Source organism: Pristis pectinata, chromosome 2 (genome assembly GCF_009764475.1).
Source record: "Pristis pectinata isolate sPriPec2 chromosome 2, sPriPec2.1.pri, whole genome shotgun sequence".
Classification (NCBI taxonomy): domain Eukaryota; kingdom Metazoa; phylum Chordata; class Chondrichthyes; order Rhinopristiformes; family Pristidae; genus Pristis; species Pristis pectinata.
Genome location: NC_067406.1, coordinates 26,008,892 through 26,033,837, shown reverse-complemented (window position 1 = coordinate 26,033,837; position 24,946 = coordinate 26,008,892). Strand labels below are relative to the sequence as shown.

The 24,946-nt window shown below is 39.6% G+C and overlaps 1 protein-coding gene across 2 annotated transcripts; it reads right to left on the bottom strand.

Annotated features, from left to right (window-relative positions):
• On the bottom strand, window positions 1–24,946 carry LOC127581841 (putative endothelial lipase). 2 transcript variants are annotated; one of them, XM_052036621.1, is made up of 10 exons: window positions 24,651–24,945; window positions 18,409–18,605; window positions 14,846–15,025; window positions 11,058–11,169; window positions 9,547–9,771; window positions 7,670–7,912; window positions 7,122–7,242; window positions 5,141–5,368; window positions 2,166–2,270; window positions 1–552 (listed from the first exon to the last, which is right to left on the bottom strand). In XM_052036621.1, the coding sequence occupies exons 1-10, from the start codon at window positions 24,733–24,735 to the stop codon at window positions 522–524; spliced, it is 1,527 nt and encodes a 508-aa protein (XP_051892581.1). In that variant the 5' UTR covers window positions 24,736–24,945; the 3' UTR covers window positions 1–521. The 2 variants fall into 2 exon arrangements, with proteins under 2 accessions (XP_051892581.1, XP_051892592.1); XM_052036632.1 differs by lacking the exon at window positions 2,166–2,270 and having other exon boundaries at window positions 24,651–24,946.

The following is a 24,946-nucleotide window of genomic DNA, read 5'->3' as shown; positions in this document are numbered from 1 at the left end:
TCAAAGGTGTCAAACAGTGCACACATTTTAATTAATTCTTTCCAATTATTACAGAAAAATAATTTTATTTTTAAATGTATTCCACTTCAATATATAAATAGCATTTAGCGAAAGTAAGTCCGCAATGTACAAAAATGCAGCAAATCAATATATACAAATAGGACTATGAAACAGACATTTTCTTTTAAATTATCAGCAGTATAAAAAAAAATCAATGTAACATATAGCTCTACGGGTCATTGCAATGGCAGCTGTAACTGGTGCAGGTGAATGAATGTGAGCCTCCATGCAATAAGTACAAATGTACCATGGGCACTTTGTTTCCACAAACAACACAGTCAAAGATCAGGTTGTCTCTTCTCTCCAATGGAGAACTTCATGCGAAACAAGTCAGTGGAGGAAACAAAGTAACCAGTCAGCAGGAATAATCTATTATTAGACATGGCTGCTTTGGCATTTTCAGGATAGAATCCAGCTAAAGGCATCCTTCAGGTTTCCTTGAAGATACTGTAACTTTACCTTCAAACGCTCCTTGTAATGAACTTGAATAAGCTAAAAATATAAAACAGGAAAATAGTAAGGTTAAATACACGCCATGTTAAATCTAGTCAGATAGGAACAATGATAAAGGTTAAGACCACTATATCCCTAGATCATCATTTATTAATATCAAAGCCATCCACCAGACTTTTCATTTCACCAGTCATCCAGTGAGGTTTTCTTTTTCCACCCCCGCTCCACTGAAGAAATACAATTCCAAAAAGCAAACAAGAAAGACGGAGACTCATGAAATCACCTCGATGCAACGGGACAGGGTTGCAGCAGAGTGCCAGGTACCTCAGTGGTGCAGCTAGTGGGGCTGCTGCCTCACACCAGAGACTTGGGTTCACTCCAAACCTTGGGTGCTGTGTGGAATTTACGTTCTCCCTGTGACTGTATGGACTTCCTCAGGGAGCTTAAGCCCTGAGGAAGTCCATACACAGCATCACAGTGGATAGTGCCAGCATTAAATGACCTTTTGATGACAATGTCTGACAGCATCAAATAAAAGGAGTGAGTAGTACATTAAAAATTTGCAGTGTTTATTTGTAGTGGAAGCTGAATAACTGTACCAAGAATATGGGAAACTCCAGGAATTTAAATTAAGCATGAGCTGTGATCATATTGCACAAAATCTCTGAGCATGGTAGAGTTCTGGCAACTCAATGCAGGCCAGATCAGATTTCACTTTTTGTTTGGAGTCTGGGCTTTGCTGCCAAGGCCAGCATTTATCGCTCAATGGTAAGTGCCTTCAGATGAGCCACTTTCTTGAACCACTGCAATCATTCTAGCGATTACTTCCCCAGTTCCTGCATTTAAACTCAGCAACAATGATGGAATGGCGAGTTATTTCAAATCAGGATGATATGGAGGTGAAATAGTGGTGTGCTCCTGCACCTATAGCCCTTTTCCTTCTTGGTAACAGAAGTGCACTAAGAGTACCTGGGGCATGCAACTGCAGTACATTTTGTAAATGCTACTCCTTACAGCCACTGTGCAATGGTGGTGGTGGAAATGAATTTTTATGGTGCTGGACATACTGTTTCATCTTGTGACCTTCGGTGTGTTGTTGAAGCTACAACCAGGCAAATGGAGAGTATTCCATCACATCCCTGACTTACACCTAAAGGATGGTGAAAGGCCTTTGGGGTGTCAGGAAGTGAGTCATTCACCACAGGATACTCAGCCTTTGATTTACTCTTATGGCCACAGTGTTTTAGTGGCTAATCCGAGTGAGTTTCTGGTCAATAGTAAAAACATATTCAAAAACACAAGATTTCTTTATTAGTCACATGTACATTGAAACACAGTGAAATGCATCCTTTGCGTAAAGTGTTCTGGGGGCAGCCCGCAAGTGTCACCACGCTTCCGGTGCCAACATAGCATGCCCACAACTTCCTAACCCGTACGTCTTTGGAATGTGGGAGGAAACCGGAGCACCCGGAGGAAACCCACGCAGTCATGGGGAGAACGTACAAACTCCTTACAGACAGTGACCTGAATTGAACCCAGGTCGCTGGCACTGTAATAGCGTTATGCTAACCATTCACATATTCAAATGATTAAAGTTGTGCATCTTAAATTTGCATCAGAATGTTAAGTACATGAGAAATATGGCTCAGTACCTTGTTTTGTTTTTAACTGGCCAGCCATCCAGACATTTGATGAATGTCAATTCTTTGCCTGGCAAAATCTTTGTGGCTGATGGATTGCTTGCACAGAATGTATATCTGAGAATAAAAATTGCTTGAATTTAAACATAAAATACTCTGAACATTTTTCCCCTCCCCTTCCCCCAGCTGGTTCTTTCATTTTCTGTCTCTCTCCCTGCAACTTCCTTTGATAGCGAATAGGGAAAGGGAGCAGTTTCCACAAGAAAAAGCATAGAGTTTCAGGTTTTGTTCATCCTAATATCTGCAAGAATTTGCAACAGTGCAGAACCAAAGGCAAGCGTATGAGATAGGATGGGAAGATAGAGTCAGGCATCCTAAGTGTACATTCATGTCTGTGAAGGTCAACAAGAAGCAACATTTAGATCGATCCTTGAAAAGTTGACAGGAGGATGAGAAGAGAAATATTACCTAATGATGCATAGGCTACAGCTGGAATTCTTAAGATGAAAATAGTCCCACCAAGCAGTGGATTAGGCAGAGCCTGGGAATCGAAGAGCAATAATACAATTATAAGTAAGGGCAATACTTTTCAGGACTTTGGTTTGGGTGGTTATTGTAGGAGGGACAGAAACATAATTGAAGGGAAAGATAATCTAACATCTGGGCAGAGATAACACATTCAAGGAAACAAAACAGAGATTGAAGATGAAATATTATTTGTAGTAACCAAAGATCAAGGTTGTAGTGTGAGCGATATTCATCTACCAGGTTATCATTAAGTTATCATTCCTGCAGAAGTAATGAAAACAAACGTTACCCTGGGTGGTTGTGAACCCAAGGCTGATGCTTTGGAAAAATAGTGAATGATTGAAGGTCCATGGAACTAGATGCTATAGAAGTTCGAACTGCCAATTAGAAAGTGGGTGTGAAGGCTGGTAGGATCTGCAGGAATCAAAGAGTGTGTCTGCAACAGAAGATCACCAGAGATGGAGTTGGATTGAGAAACTCTTTGTGTGAAAATAAATGCTGACATTATCTATTAACGTAAAAGTGATTTAAAATAGAAACCTTGCCATTACATTTCTTCCAGAATGAGTTAAGTCAAACATCTGGAGAAACTTGGAACAGAGTGAGAACACACCCCATAAGATGGGAATGTTATTAATCGATTCTGTGCAATGCTCACAAAACCAGCAAAGGACTTTCTATATGATAAGACCAACATCCACAGGCAGTATCCATCCAAGTTGGAAAAAGCAAAAATGGTTCTGGTAAATCAGGAAGTTATGACTCAGGATGTTACAAATTCTGCATCTTGGAGCTTCTGAAAAGTAAGGTATGTTGGGAGTGGTGGAGAGTCTTCATTTCAACCCAGGGAGAAAAGAGAAAGAGTACAACATCCACAGTGTAAGAAAAAGGACAGAGCAACAGAAGCACTGCGAAGATTATAAATAAAACAAGGCAGCAAGAAAGGAACAAACACTACTCCACTCTCAAGAAAAACAGGACAAAATAATTTACAAAAATGATGCAGGCACTATTATAATTGCAAAACCAAAGAGGTGTAACAGTAACTATAGTCCTGAAGTAGGATCCTGACCAGAAACATTGTCCGCCTGCTTTTCTCCGCAGATGCTGCCTGACCTACTGAGTTCCTCCAGCATCATCGTGTTTTTCACCTGAATTCCACCATCTGCAGTCCTTTATTTCTCGTTTTCTAACAGTAGCTATTTTATACCAACAAATGAACTATTATCTTCCTTTTTGTAACCAAGTACATTCTGTATCACAACTTGCAGAACGAGAACGAAACCAAGGCCTTGTATTGTTACAGGAACTGCAAGGTCATGGTGACAATGGGTGTGGATCAAAACCAATAAGATCAGACCAAACCTCTTGTGCAGAATTTGTCATTTATCGATTTGATTTGGAAATCTGACATTAACATACCTTACAAATTATTCTAGTTATGCATATGTAAAATATGGAAATAGAAGATCAAGATCAAAAGCAGTTTTGGATTTGAATATGCTTCTGATTATGCAAGGTGAACTTATTCCAAAACTAGGGTGCTATAAAATAGTAGTCTTTCTAGTACTTCCCTGCCATAACCACAGTAAGAGTATAGCACAAAACCCATCAAAGTTACTTAAAATCAAGACCCAGACCCCAGCTTTATCTGGCAGCTTCTTGGCTGGCTTCTTGGAAGTAGAGTGTATAGCCAATCCAGTTGAAAGTGTAATCCCGGATCTCCAATGTTGCCAGAAATCAGGGGTATGCCCTGTTTTACATTCCACAGGTGTTTTCAAGAAATCTGGCCCACTTGCTGATTCTGAGGGCTATATATTACTTTAGGAGGATCCCCCAGCCAGCTTCCTAGTGGGGACCCACTGCTGCCATATGACTGATCAATAGTCTCAGAGACCATACTGCTGACAAAATGCCATCCTCTTCTGAGGAATGATAGTCTGAGAACTCTCTATATAGGGAATCTCCTCCCTTGTCTTAGTTCCCTCCTTTTACTCTGGGTTTCCAAAACTCTAGGAAACCCAAGCAGCAGCAAGGAAATTTTAAATTAGACTTTGCTGGACTATCTCCCACTCCACAAGGATCTTAATGTAGGTGCATAGCAGACTGGAGTCACATTCCCCAATTTTAACTCTGATATCGTCACCCAGCCTTCTCCTAATGAGAGGGCCCATTGCTTCAGCAGGTTAGTTCTAAATTTAACCAGTCAGTCTTCATCTTCTCTCCAACCCCCACCAGCTGGCAAGCATAGTCCTTCATGGTTCCTCTTATCTGAACGTGGTGAAAAAGTTCAGTAGCTATTTAACTTTCAAGACCAAATTCACTGCCATCTTTTGACATTGGGAAATGAATCTGCCTCATTAACTATGATACTGAAAAAAGTAACAAGCAGCCATTCTGGGATTTTCCACATTTATACCATTAAAGTTTAGAATCAACTCTAGTAAGGCCATACTCACTTTTTCTGCATTTCCCCAGACTTCACTCGAATCTTCCTTATCTCCAGCTCATTCAGATCTTCTTTTTCAGCAGAATCCGACCCATACCAGAAACTTTTAAAATTTGTCCAAAATGACCAGGATGAAGTGGGTTTCTCCCAACTCAGCTTAATCTTCAACAAGTCCCCAATGTCCTCTTCCAAGCAGACAAGAAAAGAATTTGTCCTGTTTGCAATAACTTGCTCAGGCCTACAAGGGAATGACAGTCACATATGTCAAAACACATTTCAGCAGTACATCATCATACCTCTAATGTTTGTCTCGATCAAATCACCTGCAGCCTTCCTGCTGTAGAGTGGCAAAAGGTCTCAAAATTCACCTGGGATGTAACTTCTGCTATCAGGTTTGGGAAACAGGAGATGGGGAAATCTCCTGGGTTTGAACCACATTCAGTGTTGAACCACAGGCAGCCAGAGTAAGGAACTGTCAGATGTGGATCTTCCTGAATCATTACCTGGGTGGCCAGTACTTACATAGAAAGCAGTATATTTGGATGCATCTAAGTGTCCTGATCCTGATCTTAGCCTGGGCCATCCTCTCTGCCCTCCAGTGGGATGACAGTCCCAGTCTAGTGTGTAACTGACTCACTGAAGACTTGATCATTTTTCCCATATCTTTAGCTCAAATGCAAAAAACAAATTTCTCACATCCATTTCCCTGCCCCATCACCATTCCCTCAATGATCTCAATCTTCAGTATTCTCAGTGACTATGCATCTCCTCTGTCTCAGGTAGAGACCTCGAAAGATTTACAACCCTCTATCCTATTATCCAGAGTCTGTGCTCCTTACTTCTGGCAATTCAGCCCAAGGGAACAGCTCCCAAGCATCTACCCTGCCAATTTCTCTAAATTTTAGATGTTTCAATGAGATCCTCTCTCATTTTGAGTTCCAGTGAATACATACTCAATTTCTCCTTGTATGTTAACTCCTTAAACCCAGAAATCATCTTAAAGTCAATTGGATGAGGATATCCTTCCTTAACTTTAGAGAAACTGTATATAGCATATAGATACTGTATTACTAAACCCCTCCACAGCTGCAGCAAGACTTCCTTTCTTTTGTACTTCAGTTTTGTGGTGAAGATAGTATATTAACTTGTATATTAACCTCCCGTGTCTCATGAACCAGCTCACCAAGATAACTCAGTTCATCAACATCCACACTTTATGATTTAAAAAATATTCTGTTTCTTCATTCTTGCCCCAAAGTAAATGAAAAACACACGTTCTTTTTATTCTCCCACATTGTTCTCCAAGTAGGAGAACAATGTGGGAGAATAAAAATATTTTTATCTTTTGTAATAGGGCCGATGGGTAGGCTATCAGATTGTCAAAGTCCAAGTCAAGTTTATTATCATATATATAAGTATATGTATACACAGGTGCATGAAAAACTTAGTTGCAGCAGCATCACCAGCTCAAACTGTGACCATGATGCACAAATACTCATCAGTTTCTTTAAATTAGAAAATTGAGTAAATCTCCCATAATACCAGATAATCCATTGAGTTCAATAGCAGAATTTCTCAATATTCCCCAGAACCAGTGAATTTGACATGGTTAAGGTACTTCCTCAGTCAATTCTGCTTTTTCATTTCCTGACATTAGTTACTGAAGATAAAACACAATAAATTTCCTCTGACTTTGGCAGTCTACCACTTTCTCAGTAGTTGGTTTTAACCTCGCCATGTCACAGAAGCTATGGAGTGGTGACTGGACTGTGAGATGGTGGGGGTGAGGGGGAGGAATTAAAATGGCCACACACACACACGCAGACTCATTCCCAACAATTCTCCTGCCTTCCCCTGGGTTGCAATTTTAATCCCTGCTGTACACACCAAAATTTTCTGTTATTCTTATACACAATGCAAAATACATTCCAGAAATATCTGCCCAGCGCCTCCCATTCGGGTTTCACACACATGCAATTTGTGCTACATACATTTCAATACTGGTCTTCTTGCTGTCAATTTCAGTGCCGTACAAGTTAACATTCAGTTTGGGGTTTGTGCCTTGTATTTCCTCTGCACTGAATAAGTGCATTTTTAACTGATAATGAAATACTGAAAAAGATGAAAAGCAGAGAAAGATGTTAATCCATATGCATTATAATATGATACATCTTCAAAGTTCCTATTTAATTCAACTGTAGCTTTGGAGTCCATGATGAAGCCAACAAAGTAGTGGTTATTTCCTTTACACAAAGGACCCCACCTTCTTAGTTAACAGGTGCAGGAAGCTTAAGAGTTGCCAGAATTAGTGGAGTGCTAGATCTTGGTTTGTCTCTCCATTAATTTGCAGCCAGATTTACATTGTGGAATGCAGTGAGTAAGGGACAATTTTTATAGGATTACCAGCTATCCAGTTTCTTCAATAAAAAGCAAATGAGATTTTCCAAGCAGAAATGATGTGCTTATTACCTTCTAACTTCCACTTTTAAGATTATGGTATATGGAACGCACCATTATGTCAGACTATCCTGCTACTCACCTTTAAAGGGCATATCTGCTCTTGTCTTTAGATACATCTTATTGCTGCGTTTACTTCTGATTTCTTTGACATTGTAGCCTAATTTATTACAACGATTGCTTCGGCAGCTCAGGCACATCCCCTTCTCAAATGTCGTGGTGTCAGGACATCGATACATCAAGCTCTGCTTATCCTGATTGAGGATGGAGTCGACGAAGAGATGCACAGACCGCTCATGCTCACAATAAATGACATCACCAAGATCTGCCAAAAGAAATAAGGAAACTAATCTAACGTCAACACCTGGCGCATCCTCCATCCTTCTCCTGAAGGAACCAACAAAGAGCTCAGGTACAACTCCATGTATCCACATCCTCAACTCCAAATCATTCTTCAAAGTTGGCCAAAGAAGTGGATGCAGCAGCCTAGCTAAATATGGGAAGCATCACGGCCAAGCTGATAGTATTTATATCTGAGATTTATACACGATTTCCACCAGGCAACTTGTGATCAACAGTAAATATTTGTTGAGCAGGTGACGTGCATACCATGACAAGAAATAATTTTTGAAGGCCAACTGGCCAAGAGTGCCAGTCCTCAAGTTTTGAAGTCTGCAATTAAATCTCATCTGAGTTTAAAGTCAATACAACAGGGCACAGTAAAATTGTGGAATCCCAGTGAAATGTAACTGAATCTGAGATTTTGAAGAAAGCAGACAAAATGACCCAGGCAAAAGTACATTGTGCTAATCAGATACGTGTTTCAAGGGATAAGTTCTAGCAACCGGATTCAATCCCGACCTCCAGTGCTGTCTGTGTGGAGTTTGCATGTTATCCCCATGACTGCATGGATTTCTGGTTTCCTCCCATACCCTCATGACACGTAGGTTGGTAGGTTAATTAGCCACTGTAAATTGCCCTAGGATGTACACAAGCATTAGAATCACAAGTTGAGGGGGAAGTTTATAGGAATATGCAGATTATAAATTACACAGAAAATTACTGGGGAATGGGATTGCTCTGTGAGCCAAAATAGACTTGATGGGCCAAAATGCACTTTTATGTTATAAGGAAATATAAAATCTGCATTGCTATGAGTGAAAAAGAAACTGGTTGAAATTTGGCTCATCCATAGAACAAAAAATTGAAAGTGAAGTTAAACAATGTTAGATCTAAATGGATTCAAGAGATAATTGATTGTGGTCAGCAGAGATATTGTATACTGTACAGTGGGTATATTGTAAAACCATGAAAGACGGTATGTGGAAACAGAGAGTAGAGTCAGGGGACAAGCTTTTAAAGCTCAATGGCAATTCCCTGCTCCTAAGTATTCCATTATGTTATAATTGCTGCTTAATATGAGATCAGTCAGTGCACCAGAGTTTAGAAATGAAACCTTGAACCATCTTTGTATTATCCATACGGGCGGCACGGTAGCGAAGCGGTTAGCACGACGCTATTACAGCACTAGCAATCAGGGTTTGATTCCCATTGCTGTCTGTAAGGAGTTTGTGCGTTCTCCCGTGTCTGCGTGGGTTTCCTCCAGGTGCTCCGGTTTCCTCCCATATTCTAAAGACATACGGGTGGGTTAATTTGGGGGTTTAAAATGGGCTGCTCAGATTCATTGGGCCAGAAGGGCCTGTTACCACGCTGTAAATAAAATTTTAAAAAAAAATTTTTTTTTTAAATTAAATAACATTACACATTATTACCTCAGGACACAAGATGGTTTCAAATGTGCCATGCCAAGAATTGTCAGCGGAAGTTAAATATGGACAATCAGCAATAAAATAAGGAATCAGACACTGAATTCGCTAACTGATCCAACAGAGAAACAAACAACTGTCACTAACAGGCAAATAGAGAATGGAAGGGGCACAATAACCAAAATATACTTACTTCCATTGGTGATGGCATTAAAGACATCGTGAAGACCACAACCAGGCTGGAAACTGCCACCATTTGGATAAACATCAATGTGGCCAATGGGCTGCGCAATGCCAATGCTGACCCCTAGCCTACTGTATGCAAAAGTGTGAAGCACATCTACAAAGTCTGCATCATCAGGGGAAAGTCGCTTATCAGGATTTTCACCTTCAAACATGGGGCCAGCTGGATCCAAACCTGAAATGAGAAAATACACATTTATTCAACGAAGAAATTCCTCTTCTCCCTTCCGACCTTTCTCTCAGTGCAGAGGTAGGCCATTATGTTGCTGAGTGCTTATGGTGTTTGAAAGGGTTTGTTTTTTTTTGCCTTATTACTCTACTCTTCCTTGAAAAAAAAGGGCTTGTTCAGGATATCACCATGTCCTTCCTCAAATGATAGTTCTTCATAACTGAGCCTGAGCAGTGGTATCATATTAATCAACTATCACAGCTAAGCCTTTTAAAGCCAATCTCATCAAAAGTCCATGCACACACTTTCCAACAAGAATCACTTTGCAGCAATTAAAAGTTGGAACACAAATAAATATTCCATTTTGCTAATTTCAGCTGCAGCAAAATGCAAAATCCCAAATCCTGCTCTGACCAGGATAGAACGACAAAACTATGGAACTTTACAGCACAGAAGGCAGCCGGCTATCAATTCATGTTTCTATTGGCTGTTTACAAAAGGAATCCGTAGCTAATCCTTCTTCCTCAGACACTCCCCAAAACCTGTTTTCACTTTTGCGCATTTGCCTTTTTATATAGTTCCTTGCCTCAAGGAATCCAAACACCACAATAGTCTGCATAGATAAATTGCTCCCACTTTCTTTCTTGGTCAGTCTGAGACTTTGTTATTGAGTAGACAACAGGAGAAAATTCAAATCAACAAAAACCCCAACAGCAAATACAGCTCAGACAACCTCTAAGTGCCACATTATATGAAGTATTTTTCCAATGGCCCAATGAGCCTAGAAGTCAAGTACCACAGTATACGCATCCCCACAAATCAGAAAAAGGGCTTCAATTCTGTCTTACCTCCTGCAGGTCAAATTGGCAGAGACTACTAGGAGTTCACAGCTGTAAAGTCGCTTTGTTTCACTTCTTGGTCAAATGTAATCCAAGTATTTTACTTATTTGCTCAGAAAATTCAACCCAGCTTTAGGATGGCACAATAGCAGAGCAGTTAGCACCTCTGCCTCGCAACTCCAGAGACCCCGTTTATACCCCGACCTCGGATACTGTCCATGGAGTTTGCCTACTCTCCATGAATTGGTTTCTGACAGGTGTTCCAGATTCCTTCCATATCCCAAAGACATACTAGATTAGTGTAGGTAAGTGGTGAAAAAGAATTAAAAAGAGAAGCTGATGGACATCTGAGAGAGAATTTGCTGCAAAACAGGGATATAAAGGAGGGAGAATGGAAGTGATGGGATTGCTTAGTTGAGCGCCATGTGGAATAGCAAGCTTTTCAGTTCATACCTGTTATTCGTCCAATCTTTTTTTGTGCAGCTTTTCCGGCGAATCCTGCAACATGAGCACCCAAGCTGTAGCCAATCAAATGCAACTTTTGAAGAGGTAAATTGGTCACCTGCTGCAATGGGAGAATTTTAAGCGATGGTTAAACAATCATAGAACATAGAACAGTACAGCACAGGAACAGGCCCTTTGGCCCATGATGTTGCGTTGAACTAATTAAACTAGTAATTAAATGCCTAACAAAACTAATCCCTTCTGCCTACACAAGGTCCATATCCCTCCAGTCTCTGCACATGCATGTGCTTATTTAAGAGCTCTTAAATGCCTCTATTGTATTTGCCTCCACTACCACTCCTGGCAGCACATCTCAGGCACCCACCACTCTCTGTGTAAAAAAAATTGCCCCACACATCTCCTTTGAACTCATCCCCTCTCACCTTAAATGCATGCCCTCTAGTATTAGACATATCATAGTTACAACCATTGCAGTTTCAACTGACAAGTAGCACCAACACCTACTGTACTACTTGTGGTTCTTGAAGTTGAAAGAACTTTCTGAACTAACAGATCGGCAGGTTGTGTTGATGTAATAACTTCGATTCACTGATTGACAAGTTCAACATGCCCTTACCCAGAAGCAAGACCGTTACCACTATATCGCGATCAAAATGAGCCAGAGTCTTCTAGCATGGCATTTCCATGAAAAATCTATAGTAGGTTTCCCAAAAGCAAAAAATTATTCAGAATCATGTATGCTACTTGATGCTTATGGTTGAGAGTTCAGTGACCTTTTACTAGAAGGGCATTAATATTGTGGTGGGACAACCTGTTTCAGCAGATTAATATGGACTGACTCAATATATTCGTCATGCTGAAACAGCAAACTGAACCAAATAGAAAAGCAAAATACTGCTGATTCTGAAAATATGAAATACAAACAAAATGCTAGACAAGCAACACCTGTTGAAAGTTAACATTCCAAAGCAGATGTGTTCTTAAGGTGCTGTTTGATCTCCAATCAATTGAAGCTGTTACAAGTTCCCCTGCTGTCGGGATGGCATACACAGGTATTGTGGATAGAAATCAATATTCCTGGCCTTCAAGAATATAGATGTGCAGAAGTTTTATATAGTTAAGTTGCTTTTAAATTCCATTCCCACCTTTGAGTTAGAAATTATTCAGATCAAATGTTGATCTTGGGTTCGAGCTCTAACTCTGTGCTGGCATCACAGTTTTTGCAAATGGGTGTGAAAGATCAAATGGATATAAAAGATTCCATGACACGTATTTGGTTCGAAAGTTCCATGACACTTTTAGTTTGACCAATCTTCAGTCTTCAATTTTCACCACCAAAACTGATCAGCTAGTGATTATCTCATTGTTATTGGTGGGTCCTTGCTGAAGAAAAAATAGTTGCTGTGTTTTTCTACACAGCAACAATGGTAATCCTTCAAAAGTTACTGCCCATGAAGAGCTCCGACATTTAAGTGAAAGTGCTGTGTGAATGCAAGTTCTTTTTCTCCGTTCATTTACAGGATCCGAGCATCACTGGTTAGGCCAGCATTTATTGGCCAACTTAATTGCCCAGAAAGCAGCAAAATTGAAGCAGATTACACACATGATGACAAGATAATTATAGCTTCACTATACTAAATGGATTACATTTTGGCTAAGGGATGTCTGCATTCATCAGTGCTCCGGATCATCGCCTCAGCACCTGGCATTCGCAAGGCCCGGTGCACAATAAATCTGTCCCCTCTCCACCTCCTTTGCTTCAGAACACAAAATCACTGCATCTGGGGATTTTCATTTCCTGCACCAGTGATCTTTGTAGCCTCAAAGTTAACCTGCCAGTGTAAATGCATGGACTTGAACTGAGCAATCTTAACCAAGTTGGGATAATTGTAACCCAAGACAAGGATATACCATCCTATCAGCTGAGATTGGATTTCATCAAGTCCCAGTGGCAAAGAGACAGTTTCGCTGACTGACTCTTCACCACCTATATTTAATTTGAAATGTTATATCTGTCAGAATGAATGACTTTCTGATTGGTTGGTGCTGACTGCCATTTCCTCAGCCCACTACATGTGAACAAATCATAAACAAGTCTATATAAAAGAAGTTAATGATTTCACCAGACTTGGTGGAAGTTGCCTTCCATGTGATCTCATCGCTCTCTGCTTGTCAGTATTCAAACAGATCATAAAATAAAAAAAAATTCATTACACTGGCGTACCTGCCTACTAAATGAGGTAAAGATTAAAGTCTTGGGGACATGGAAACAAATGGAGGCAGAAGCAGGCAGTAGCCGAGCTCCTTCTTTGTTCCAAACTGAGATCAGCAGGTCTTCCCAAGTTGAGTACTAAACATGACTAAGACTTGCAATTTTGATCCTGATCCATTTTAAATTAACTCCTTATGAGCAATAACTTGTGTGCCTAACCATATCAAATAGAAGTAAAGTCACAAAGAAGAAAAAGGGCAGCTGTGTTATTCTAATCTTTGCTTTTCAGATGTAATAAATAATGGAGTTCTCAACATTTCCCTCATTCCTAATTTACTTTTAGACTAATTATCAGATTTGGCATAAAGGGACACTTAGATATTTTGTGTTCTTTGCTGACATCATAAATAGAAATGAGGCATGGTTGAAACCATTAATAACTGTTAGCTATGAATAATTCTGCTCCAACAGAATGTTATTTAGTTTCAGCTTGGCACGGTTGGCAAAATTCTTAGCTCTGAATCAAGGTGCTTTGAGTTCAAGTGTCACTCCAGATCCTGAGATCATGGTCTAGACCAACAATTCAGCACAGTGTTTGGATACTGGTGTACAGTCAAACGTGTCATGTTTTGGATGAGAATGTTCAATCCAAAACCTGTTCAGATGGAAAGTGATTCTGTGGCACTAAACAGAATTTTAAAAAATAAATTAAAGCTGAAACCAACTCCTACATCAGTAAATTTATTTCTTTTCCAAATATTTATCCACTTTCCTTTAAAAGTGGTTAAGAATCCTCCATCCATCATGGTTTCTTGTGGGGCATTCCATACCCTAACAACTTTCAATTTGAAACAATAATCTCTACTTTAACTTACATTTGATGGTTATCTTAAGTTTGTGCCCTATAGTAATGGGTACATTAATAAGTGGAAAGAGATTTACATCATTTTGTACAACATAACCAAGACCATGCATCAAAATTAGTTCATTATAAAGGACTTTGGGACATCCCAACGTTATGAAGGACTCTAAATTCTCTGTACTCTTCAGTATTCTGTGACCTGGAAGGTTGCTTGCATGATGTCATTTATTTCAACATTATATGACTGAAAATATAGTTTGAATGGGGTGTTCCCTGCATCACTTTGGAGATGCGATCAGACCCTTCCTGGGGTGGGGGTGGTGGGGTCGGAGGTCAGACTTGTACATCAGAAGTGATGTTAGAATCAGTCGGGCTTTAATGATGTCATTTTTGATTAAATGCTTCTCTTACATCATCACTGTTGAAATCAGTCCATGCTATTCCCAGAAGTGATCATCATTGGTCACTCAATTGACAATAGTGTTTTCATTGCGCAGCATTGGACTGGGACCTCACTCAGTTAAGTCCCACACTTCATTTCAGCCCCATTCACAAACCAACCCTCATCCCACTCCACATCCCTCCCAAATGCCCCAGGCCACAGCCCTTTGAGAGAGGTGTCATCAACTAATAACTGTAAAAGATAAGGCTCATTTAGAATGCATACATTAGGGCTTTGAAGATTTGTGTGGTTCTATTTACCTTCAGCCAATCAATTAAGATGGCAACTTCTTTTCCAACCACCTCAGAGTTGTTCACAGCTACTGTGTAAAGCTGGTGTGCACGTTCAAGCCAATTGACCACGATGACGTTCGCATGTGCTTCTTGTTTTTGTAGAGCTTTAACCATACCATTGATCCAAGATTCCATTAACCCTGTTGTCTACAAAGTAAAACAATGGTTAAAAAAAGGGCACATCTTCACCTTCAACAGGCACCACTTTTTAGTGAAACTTCAATAGTCTAAAGTATTATTGGTACCATTCTTTTTTTTAACCCTCAGACTTACATTCCCTTATTATACAGGTCTGCTGCTTGGCAAAGTCTTCTCCAGTCTCCATAATAATAAGGGTAACTACTTCTCTAAAATAAAGTGGGATTTGCCCACTTGAAATGCAAATAGCCTGTACACATGAACACAATGAGGGAATCAGTCAAGTACTGTCCCTTTATTCACATGTGTACACCTTTAAAAAAAACAAGTTTGCACTGGAAAACTTATTTTCTGCTGTTTTATTTTATGGTTTTTGAATTCCTCACAACTCTCTCCCCATGTTACCTCCAACAACATTATGAGCTGCCAAAAATCTCCACATTACTCCGATTTTAGCCTGGTCTGCATCTTCTAATTTTAATTGTGCCAGCACTGATGACTGTGCTTTCAAGCTCTAAATTCTTGAATTTTCACCTCTTGTCATTTAAGGTATTTCTTGAAATCTAACTATTTGCCCAAGTCTTTGATTACCAGTCAGAATATATGACTCAGTGTCAAATTTTCTTTGATAACCACAAATTATGGGATGTTTTACAAAGCTAAAGGTGCTTATATAAATACAAGTTAATATTAATATTGTATTATTTTATTGCCATACTGAAACTAGACAGTTCAACAGGAAAATAGATGGATGGTCACATTACCAAGAGCAGCCCTGTTGATTTTTTTTCCAAATAATTCTAAAATGAACAGGATCTCACCTTCCATCTGGACTCACTGCAGCCTTTGGGACTCAATATCAAATTGAACAATTTCAAATAACTTGATTTCTTTGTTTGTATTAGAAGAGTTCTGGCAAGTTCTGCACATGGTGATCTATCTGTAATATTACCTGTTTTCCTCTCTCCAGACACTGCATGATCTGCTGGGCATTTCCAAATTTTTCCTTTATATGTCACTTTTCTGTATTTCAGCTTTTATAGTCTCTTTGTTTTCCAGCTCTCTAGGTTCTCTCATTAATCTAGCAACCTGGTGGCTTCATAAATAGCATATCACCACAGTAACTCTGGCCTCACCTTATCAAAAATATCCCCTTCCCCCCATCCATCCCTTCCACATCCTCTCTGCAACTTAAAATGAACATGTTTTCTCTTTTTTTCCATTCCTGTACAAATGGCTTTGACTTGAAACTTGAACTCTGTTTCTCTTCCCACAGATGCTGCCCAAGAGTTTTCAGCATTTTCTGTTTTAAGTATAAAAGACTACAGATTATTCCAAGAAACTGAAACCTATCAATTCTTGCTGTGACCTACAGGATACAATCATACACCATTGAGGAGATTAGGCCTATAAACACATTAACTCTGGTATTTTTCACATGGAAATGAGTTTCTCTCAGCCTCTCCCTCCACATTCCCTTTCATGATTAATGTCAAATTGCAAACAAAAATGCCCAAGCAATATTTAGAGGTACTTTCTTAAACCACTCCCCTTTCATACTATCTATAAGAGTCTTTCAACTAATCTAATCCTGACCTTGCTCACTCTTACTTGAACCAGATTATAGTCAGAGTAAACCCAGGCAAGGTCAGCATCAGATCAACTGGAAGACAATTATAGGCACTATAGCGGGGGGGGGGGAGGGGGTTGAACTAGTTGACCAAGGCAGCTGATCAGCACATTCTTTTCATTGCTGGTGTCAATAGCATCAACCAACTAACATCAGATGAACATTAATCCTTACACCACATGCATCATTCCCATAAGGGCAATCACTCATACTCTGGGATCTCACCACTTAGCATCCCCTCAATGATTGACTACAAATTTTGAACTGCCTCATAAGAAGTTTTATTCTGATCTGCTGAATCTGATATTACACACAGTATCTATTGCAATACAACATGGGGATATGTGGCTGGTCAGTTTAGAGTCTATAATAAGCTATTTTCTGTATGTGTCTTAAATTATACCATATCATAAATTGCAAAGTTAAAAGCTCAGGAGCTAACAGCTGACAAAATTGTTATGTCCTTTGAACCACAACAGTAATAATGTGTGTGCATTTATATAGCGTTTTACATATAGTAAATCATCCCAAGACATTTCACAGGAACATCAAAAAAAACAGTTGATATTAAGACAGCTGTCCAAATGCTTGGTCAAAGAGGTGGGCCTTAAGTGGTATCATAAAAAGGCCAAGGGTGAGATAGTGAGAGCTGTGAGAGTTTAATGTTTAGTGCCAGTGGGTTATACAGGCATGTGTTTGTCAATGGCAGAGTGATTCAAATGTGGAAAGCACAAGAGGCCAGAATTGGAGGCCAGCAGAGATGCTGGGGAGTTGCAGATTTAAGAAGGTTACACTGGTAGGATGGGCAAGGCAATGGGAATGCTGCACTGTTAGGCAGCGCCTAGTTAAACATTATATAAGGGAAAGCCTGGAGTCTTCTTATTGTTTTTAACAACACATATATTTCAACCAATTGCAATGGATTATCTGGTTCCTGTCCTACTCTGTGGTGCACAGTGTGACTGCTATGATCCCCTGCACTACAACAGGGGAAACATGTTTTAAAAATTGTGTACATCCGATTCCTCAAGTCACACAAAGAGCAAGACCCAGACTTTTAAGTATAAAATACTGCAGATGATGGAAAGCTGAAATTAAAATAAAATGTTGGATAAACTCAGCAGGTTAGGCAACATCTGTAGAGAGAGAGAGAGAGGAGTTAATATTTCAGGTTGATGAATTTTCATCAGATTTGTAGTCATCAACTTGAAAATGTTGACTACTCCTTTCTTCACAGATTCAGCCTGACCTGCTGAATATTTCCAAGATCCCAGCTTTCCCTGCAGTAAATTAGCTGATTACACCAAGAGTTAGGATCAGGATTCGATCAAACACAGCATCTGATATTCAAGTTGAGTTTAGTGAGGGGGCAGGAGGAGAGGCAAAAATAGGTTAATGTGCAATCACAAACACCCAATCTAGATCAAGCAGTGGGCACTTTTATGTCAGAATATACGTCACCAGGGTGATGACTTGAAACCAGTTTTTTTAAAAGAACTAGCAACATTTCCAGCAACATTCTGAATCATGTTCCTATTTCTCATTTGAAAATTTTCTAGCGAGACAATGTTTTAAGAAATAAGTTTTTAATTATGCTGCAATTTCTTGAAATGTAACAAAATGATCCATGCACCTTTGTCACTATTTGCTAATAGTAGTGAAAATATTTGTATCATGGGGTTAATCTTTATATCCAAGATGGTCAAGACTGCAGGGCCAAGTTTCTGGGACAAGGTTAGATTTAGCAGATTGTGTAACTCACCGTCCAACCATGAATGATAATGAACGTCTTGGAAGTTCGATTGAAGTTACACTTCCCTAGACTTTCACTCACACCTGCAATAATGGCACAGTCTTTTTCATCTGTACTTGTTGAACTCTGAAGGTTAAATTTCGTCTGAATAGTTCTGTAATGCTGATCTAGATTTTCTTTATGCAGCACATCCTGAACTGCTTTGCCTGTAGGAAAGCCACAAAAGGTCAGTTTGTAAAGCTGCTGTTAAGCACAAGGTTGTAGTTAAATTGAAATGAAATAATAATGGCCTCACAATCCAACATGAATAACTTTTGATAACTGGTCTTAATCACCAAGGCTGTGTATTGTCTAGAGACAGAAAAGGAGACAAGGGAAAAAAAAATCTTACGACTGCTCAACAAGATTGGGCTGGGTGGTGGAGATAAGCAAAATGGTACAGTAGACAATTTTGAAACCAGCGGCTGTTGAGTCAAAACCAACCTAAGGAATGTATTATCTTAACATGTACGTTGCTTTCCTTTTTTTTATTACCAAGGATTAACAGTTCATGTAAACATGTCGAGAAAGAGAACAATGCATTTCATTGATTTTTCTTTTTACATACAGAAGAAGATGGAAAAATCTGAGCTCTGGCTGAAATTTGATCCAAAGATCTTCTTGAATCAAATGAAAGATGCACCATTATTTACTATTAATTAAGAGAACTTCTTGATTCAGTTGCTAAAAATAACAAAAGGTCAGCTGGATTTTTGGAGTATTTGCTTTGGAAGAGGTGCAACAATAGAATGGCTGAGTTTTTCAATCCAACCCTGCTACAAAACACGTGAAGATGTGATGAGGAGCATGGGTAATTTTCAATTCAGAATACATAGGTTGTGACAAGCAACAATTCACATCAGTTGCGAAGATCTTCTATAGTTAAGTGCTTGAGGCAGCTTTCTATGCAAATATTTTCCTGAAATTTCTAAGTAAAACAAAAGGAAAGGAAAGCAGAAATAAAAACAAAAATTGGCAGAAGCACATTTGTTTATCGGTATCAAATAAAGGACAGTCGGGCAACAATAGAATCCTCCATTCCTCCAATATCACCAGAAACAACAATCTATTCTTCACAGTAACCGAAGACCAGTGGGCAACAAACTCATGTGAATAAAGCTTCTTCCATCTGTCTCTAGAAGAGGAGATATGATGGCAAACGTATACTTGTGCTAACATAAATGAGCAAAGCGGAATATGTCCTAACACCTTCAACACAGAATTTAAGTACAGTATGTTTTTTGGACAACTAGTTCTTCTGGTATATTGCTTCCTATACTGTATCTTCTTCTTCAGCAGTATCTTGGGATCAAGGGTGAGATATTTCCACTCTTGTTTCAGAATAAAGCTGGTTCATCATAAATATTTCTATTTTTTCACTCCCATCACCTAAATCCATTTGAAGTGTCATTGGCTAGTCGGATCCTAATTTAGTCAGTGAGCTGAATGCCTTTGGAAGAATTGGTTCACCTGGGGGAGGAGGCTGGGCAAGAAGGAATAGAGAAAGATAAAGCAAGATAGAATATTACTGACTTTAATCCATTTTATATCATTTGTCAGGACACCAAGAGAGGAGCATAATAATTAATATATTTTTGAATTATTACACTTGGTGTTTTTCCCCTCAGATTCCATATCTCAAACCACACTCATTACCCATCACTATCCTAGAGTGTGCCTTTACTTGCCTGATATCTAAATAACTCATAACAAGGCAAACTGGTTGAATAGAAAGCTTCAGCTTCTAGTTATATCCTGTACCCTTCATTTCAAAGGATGCTACTGTAAATACCACATTTTAAATGAATCAATTTTGCCCCTTCTTTATATATCTAACGTGAGTCAATGGGGATAATTTTGACACTGCATGATAACATAAAATGAATGAAAGAGACCTGACACTAATCTGATTCAAGGTGGAAGTAATAAAGGCTGACAACTTGCTAATATCATTTTATGAATCCAAAGTTTATATGCTGTATTAATGGACATTTTTGTTTTGCAACAAACTGTTTTCCAACACAACAAGCAACTTTGCAGGAAGAAAGCCACACAATGTAATATGGATAAAAATTCATACATTTGCCTCAAAGATGTCAAAGTTGACATTCACAGCCTGATGCAGATCAGAGCAAGTCCAATTCCAGTTTTAACCCATAGGCTGCACAGAATGAATTAACCTTGGCTGGAGCAATAGCTGGTGAACTATAATTAGCTGCTTTTGAGCAGGGAAAATTAAACCAGAATTCTGAATCTTAAATGCTACTAGTAACCCAGGCAGGACAGTCTTCATCAAGGGCATGGGGAAAAGACAGAATCAAGCATGGCTATAATTCCTTCCATGGTTAAACAGTTCCCATATTTCAAAGAATCCCCAAGGGGGTAGCCAGTCTCAGAGGAAATTAATTACTGCATGTCAGAGGCTTGGAAAGAGGAAGAAAAAGTTACTTATTAATTTGTCAATAGTCAGTTTTATTATAATTAGAACTACCCTATTCCAGATACCAGTGGACGAACTCTGCATTCATTGGGTCTACCTAGAAACTCAATCCTGTATTATTGTGACAGGAACTGAATGTTCTAATTCCCATGTGTAGACGTCAGAGCATTCATCAACATGTATTTAAAATAACAGCCTATTCAACTCCTGGCAGCTAACACTTAAAGGGGCAGTGTATTCTCTTATATTCTCCTGCAAGCCCAACCAGCACATGAATAGCCATAATATTTAACTGGATCTGTGACTGGCTATATAGTAACATAATTTCTTTCCTACAAATGATATAAAGAAAACTAAATGTCAATAGTCAATGTAGTCAGAGACCAATGAGTACTGTAATAAAAGCAAGGACTAGTCAAAAAATTGACTTCTCAGGAGTTCTCCTGACATCTCAGCCCAATGCAGAATTTAGCAATACGGAGTAGCAGGATGTCAGGTGCTGCTAGTTTAGTTTGTTGGTTAGTTGATGCCAATCAGTGGGTACCACACTTTCTTGAACCAACATGCAAAACCCTAATCAGTACAGTTTAGGAGCACTATGACCACTTTAATCACTCTGCACTAAAATGGACTTTGTTTTTGTTCTAATTGTGTTCTTTCTTGTAAAAATTGTTTATGTTTCTCTTGCAAATGCTGCTTTTATGATCCTATGTGCCTGTGATGCTGCTGCAATTAAGTTTTTCATTGCACCTGTGCATACACATACCTGTGCATATGACAATAAACTACTTTAAATCTCAGATTCTTAGGGAAGAAATAACTTGGATTGAGCAATTCTTGGATTGAGTATTCTTTGGAGGTCTGAAGAATCAGGGGTTTTCTTACTGAAACATACAAGATCCTGAGGGGACAATGACAGGGTTGATGTCAAAATGTTTCCTCTGGTGGAAGCATTTCAAAAGATGGGGCCCATTTACAAGATTACAGGGAGGTTATTTAAAACTGAGGAACGGAGTTCACAGAACACATTAAAAACGTAAGAATTTCTTCACACAGAGGTTGGTGAATCTCTAGAATTCTCTACCCAACAGGGCTATGGTGGTTAGATCACTGGGAGTATTTAAAGAGGAAGTAGATAAATTTTCGAAACTGCAAACTGTCTAGAACTGGCTTGAGGAAGAGTTAAGGCTTGGGGCAGATCAGCCATGATAATATTGAATGGTGGGCCAAGCCGGAGAGCCCAGGTGGTCTGATGAAGGGTCTTGGCCTGAAATGTCGACTGTTTATTTCCCTCCATGGACGCTACCTGACCTGCTGAGTTCCTCCAGTACTTTGTGTATTGCTCCAGATTCCAGCATCTGCTGAATTTCTTGTGTCACCTACTTATATTTTCTTGTGTTCTTATGAAATTTACAGCACAGAAAGAAACCATTTGGCCCATCAAGTATAAGTTCAAAACCGAGTCTGATCAGACTCATCCGGATTCAGAGCTGAGTCTGATCAGACTCAGTTCTGAACTTGGACTTGACGGGCCAAATGGTTTCTTTTCATGCTGTAAATTTCCACTATTCACTACTGTGTCTGCAATCCATGCAATGGCTCATATTCATAAAGTATCAAGTTAGATAAATGTTAAGAGGAGACCTAGAGTGCAAGGGCATGTTCCCAAGTGTTTCATTAATTGGCCAGAGCAGAAGACTCCAGAACAACTGAGTAAATGGGAAGCTCAGCTCAAACAGGCAGCATTTATGGAGAATTTTAAAGGTGCAGAGGTGAAACATAAGAAAGAGTTTGCAGATAGTATGGAACTCCAGAGCTAAATGCTTTTGAAATGTAACAACAGAAATCAGGGTGATTTTTCTGAAGGAATTGAGCATTCCATTGTACTGACTGCCTGGGATTGAGCTAGTACATAGTAATACTCCTCTTCCAATTTCCTACATATTAGTTAAGCAAAAGGGCACAGGGAGAAATGGAGGAGGTCTTGAAGTTGAGCAATGGTTGAATTCTATACTGTAGGATGCTCACTGGGAACATGGAATCCTGATGAATTTGAAAGCAGAATGCCATCACATATCTTTAATTCCACTGCCAGTCTACCAGCAGTGACAGGGTAGCTGCCCAATGGGTAAGAGAGTCTGCGCTGGGAGCCTGTGGAGGACGTCTGTTAAAGATAGTCCCTGACAATAGTAAAAGATCAAAGAGTGAAGGGGGAGTAGGGCATTTGGGGGGAGGGGGCTGCAGGGAAGTACTTCTGCTCTTCCTGACTGACAGGCAGAGCTGAAAAAAAAGCATTTACCTGCTTGGTTCTCCACCTCACATCAACTGTCAGATTATTCAAACCTTGGGAAAACTGGTTGGCCATTGATGGATTAAAATCAGTCTCCTAACTGCTATACATTACAATGGTCCATTCTACATCTCTGCAATGGGACACAGCACCACTATAACTTACCTTCAGATGTACTCCCAACAAAACTGAGATCACATTATGTATGCTTTTATTTCACCTCACTCCAATCCTCTCTTCTGCTCTCACAGGGTGAGGAAAATTCCCTGCATCATATTTAAGACTGCTGTTTATTTGCAATTGCATCCACAAAATCTGGAAACCTGAAATAAAAATGGAAATCTGGATATACTCAGCAGATCTGGCAGCACCCACGATGCTGCCTCATCTGCTGTTACTCCTGGTATTTTCTATTTTTATTTTACATCACTTCCAGATATCCCAAAGTGCTTTAAAGCTGATGAGATTATTTGGTGCATAATCACTGGTTGTAATGTATGAACGCATTTTAATCGGTCAGGGTGTAACTTTGTAGCACTGTTTGTTTATCCATCACTATAAGGTGATAAGAAAGTGTTAGAGAACGGCAGTAAGAAACATGCAGAGGAAAAGGCTGCTGGATTGTGCTGATCATCCCCTCTCCAATTCTGAAGCCCAATCTTCTCTCACCTCCTCTCCCCATTTCCCCACCCTCCCCATTTTCCTTCTCAATCTTCCATTTCTCCTTTGCAAGTTTTACTTCCTCCTGGCTATTTAATTTTAGCGCTTTTTTTTTTGGACATTCCAGTTTAAGATCATCTCAGGTTTGTTCAGAAATATTTTCCTTAAATACAGTGTTGTAACCCCTTTCAACCTCCTGCACAGAGTTTACCAAGTCAGCAGCGGGGCGGGCAGGGAAAGGTCATGGGGAAGGTGGGTGTGAACTCTTTGTGCCAAATTATATCTGAAGAACAGTACAACTTCGACACCGCAGAGACTCTCCCTATTTAATAAATGTGCGGGGCTCCGAAACATTTTGCAGCATCTCAAATGTACTACTTGGGAAGTGGTCGATCTTGAAACGTTACCTGTGCAGCGAACCACGCGCCTGTGCCAGAGGACGCTCCTGTTATCTGTCCAAAAAGCATGCATATTTAAACTCTCCCAACATACTTTCTTATAAACATTATCCAAGAAACTGCACGACCCAGTTTCAGAGGGACGGGGCTCCCTTGCCTTCAGTGCACACGAAAATTGAGGAGTTAATTTACTGAGAGCCAGGTGAAAGTCCATCATACTAGAAATCTAAATATTCAAAAGAGTACATAAAGGGGTTAACCCGAATGAATGTCTTAGACGATGGAAAATTCTGAGGTGAGGAGGAATGTCAGTTTCAGGAGCATGACATTACCTCTGCAACGTTTCCAATGCAGCACTTTTTGTTTAATGGAAGATAACTGGTAAAAAAAAGTTCTTAATTTTAAATTTAAAATGCATCCTTACCAGTAAGTGTATCCTTGGAAGCTTTCTCTGAGAAGCCGGTAGATAGCAGAGATAAAAGACTGACACACAAAGTAAAGCTACTCATTGCCCTCTCCCCGATATCTCACTGATCGTCGGGCGACTTTGGAGGTGGATTTTATAAATTACTGCTTGGGCCGTTTAATAAATGAGATCGTCGCAGAACAACCAGCACCAAGACCGGTGATCTTAAGAGTTTGTGCAAACTCTGCGACTTAGTTCAAACTTCTCCAAGGAGCTCGGTACAAACTTTTTGCCAACGCTAGTCCTGCAATTGG

Excerpts from the sequence above, each read along its gene's own strand:
- LOC127581841 (XM_052036621.1), bottom strand. The coding sequence starts at position 24,735 with ATGAGTAGCTTTACTTTGTGTGTCAGTCTTTTATCTCTGCTATCTACC. Across the intron at positions 18,606-24,650 it reads TTCCAAGGATACACTTACTG|GCAAAGCAGTTCAGGATGTG; the intron begins GTAAGGATGCAT and ends GCTTTCCTACAG. Across the intron at positions 7,243-7,669 it reads AGCAGATATGCCCTTTAAAG|TATTTCATTATCAGTTAAAA; the intron begins GTGAGTAGCAGG and ends CATCTTTTTCAG.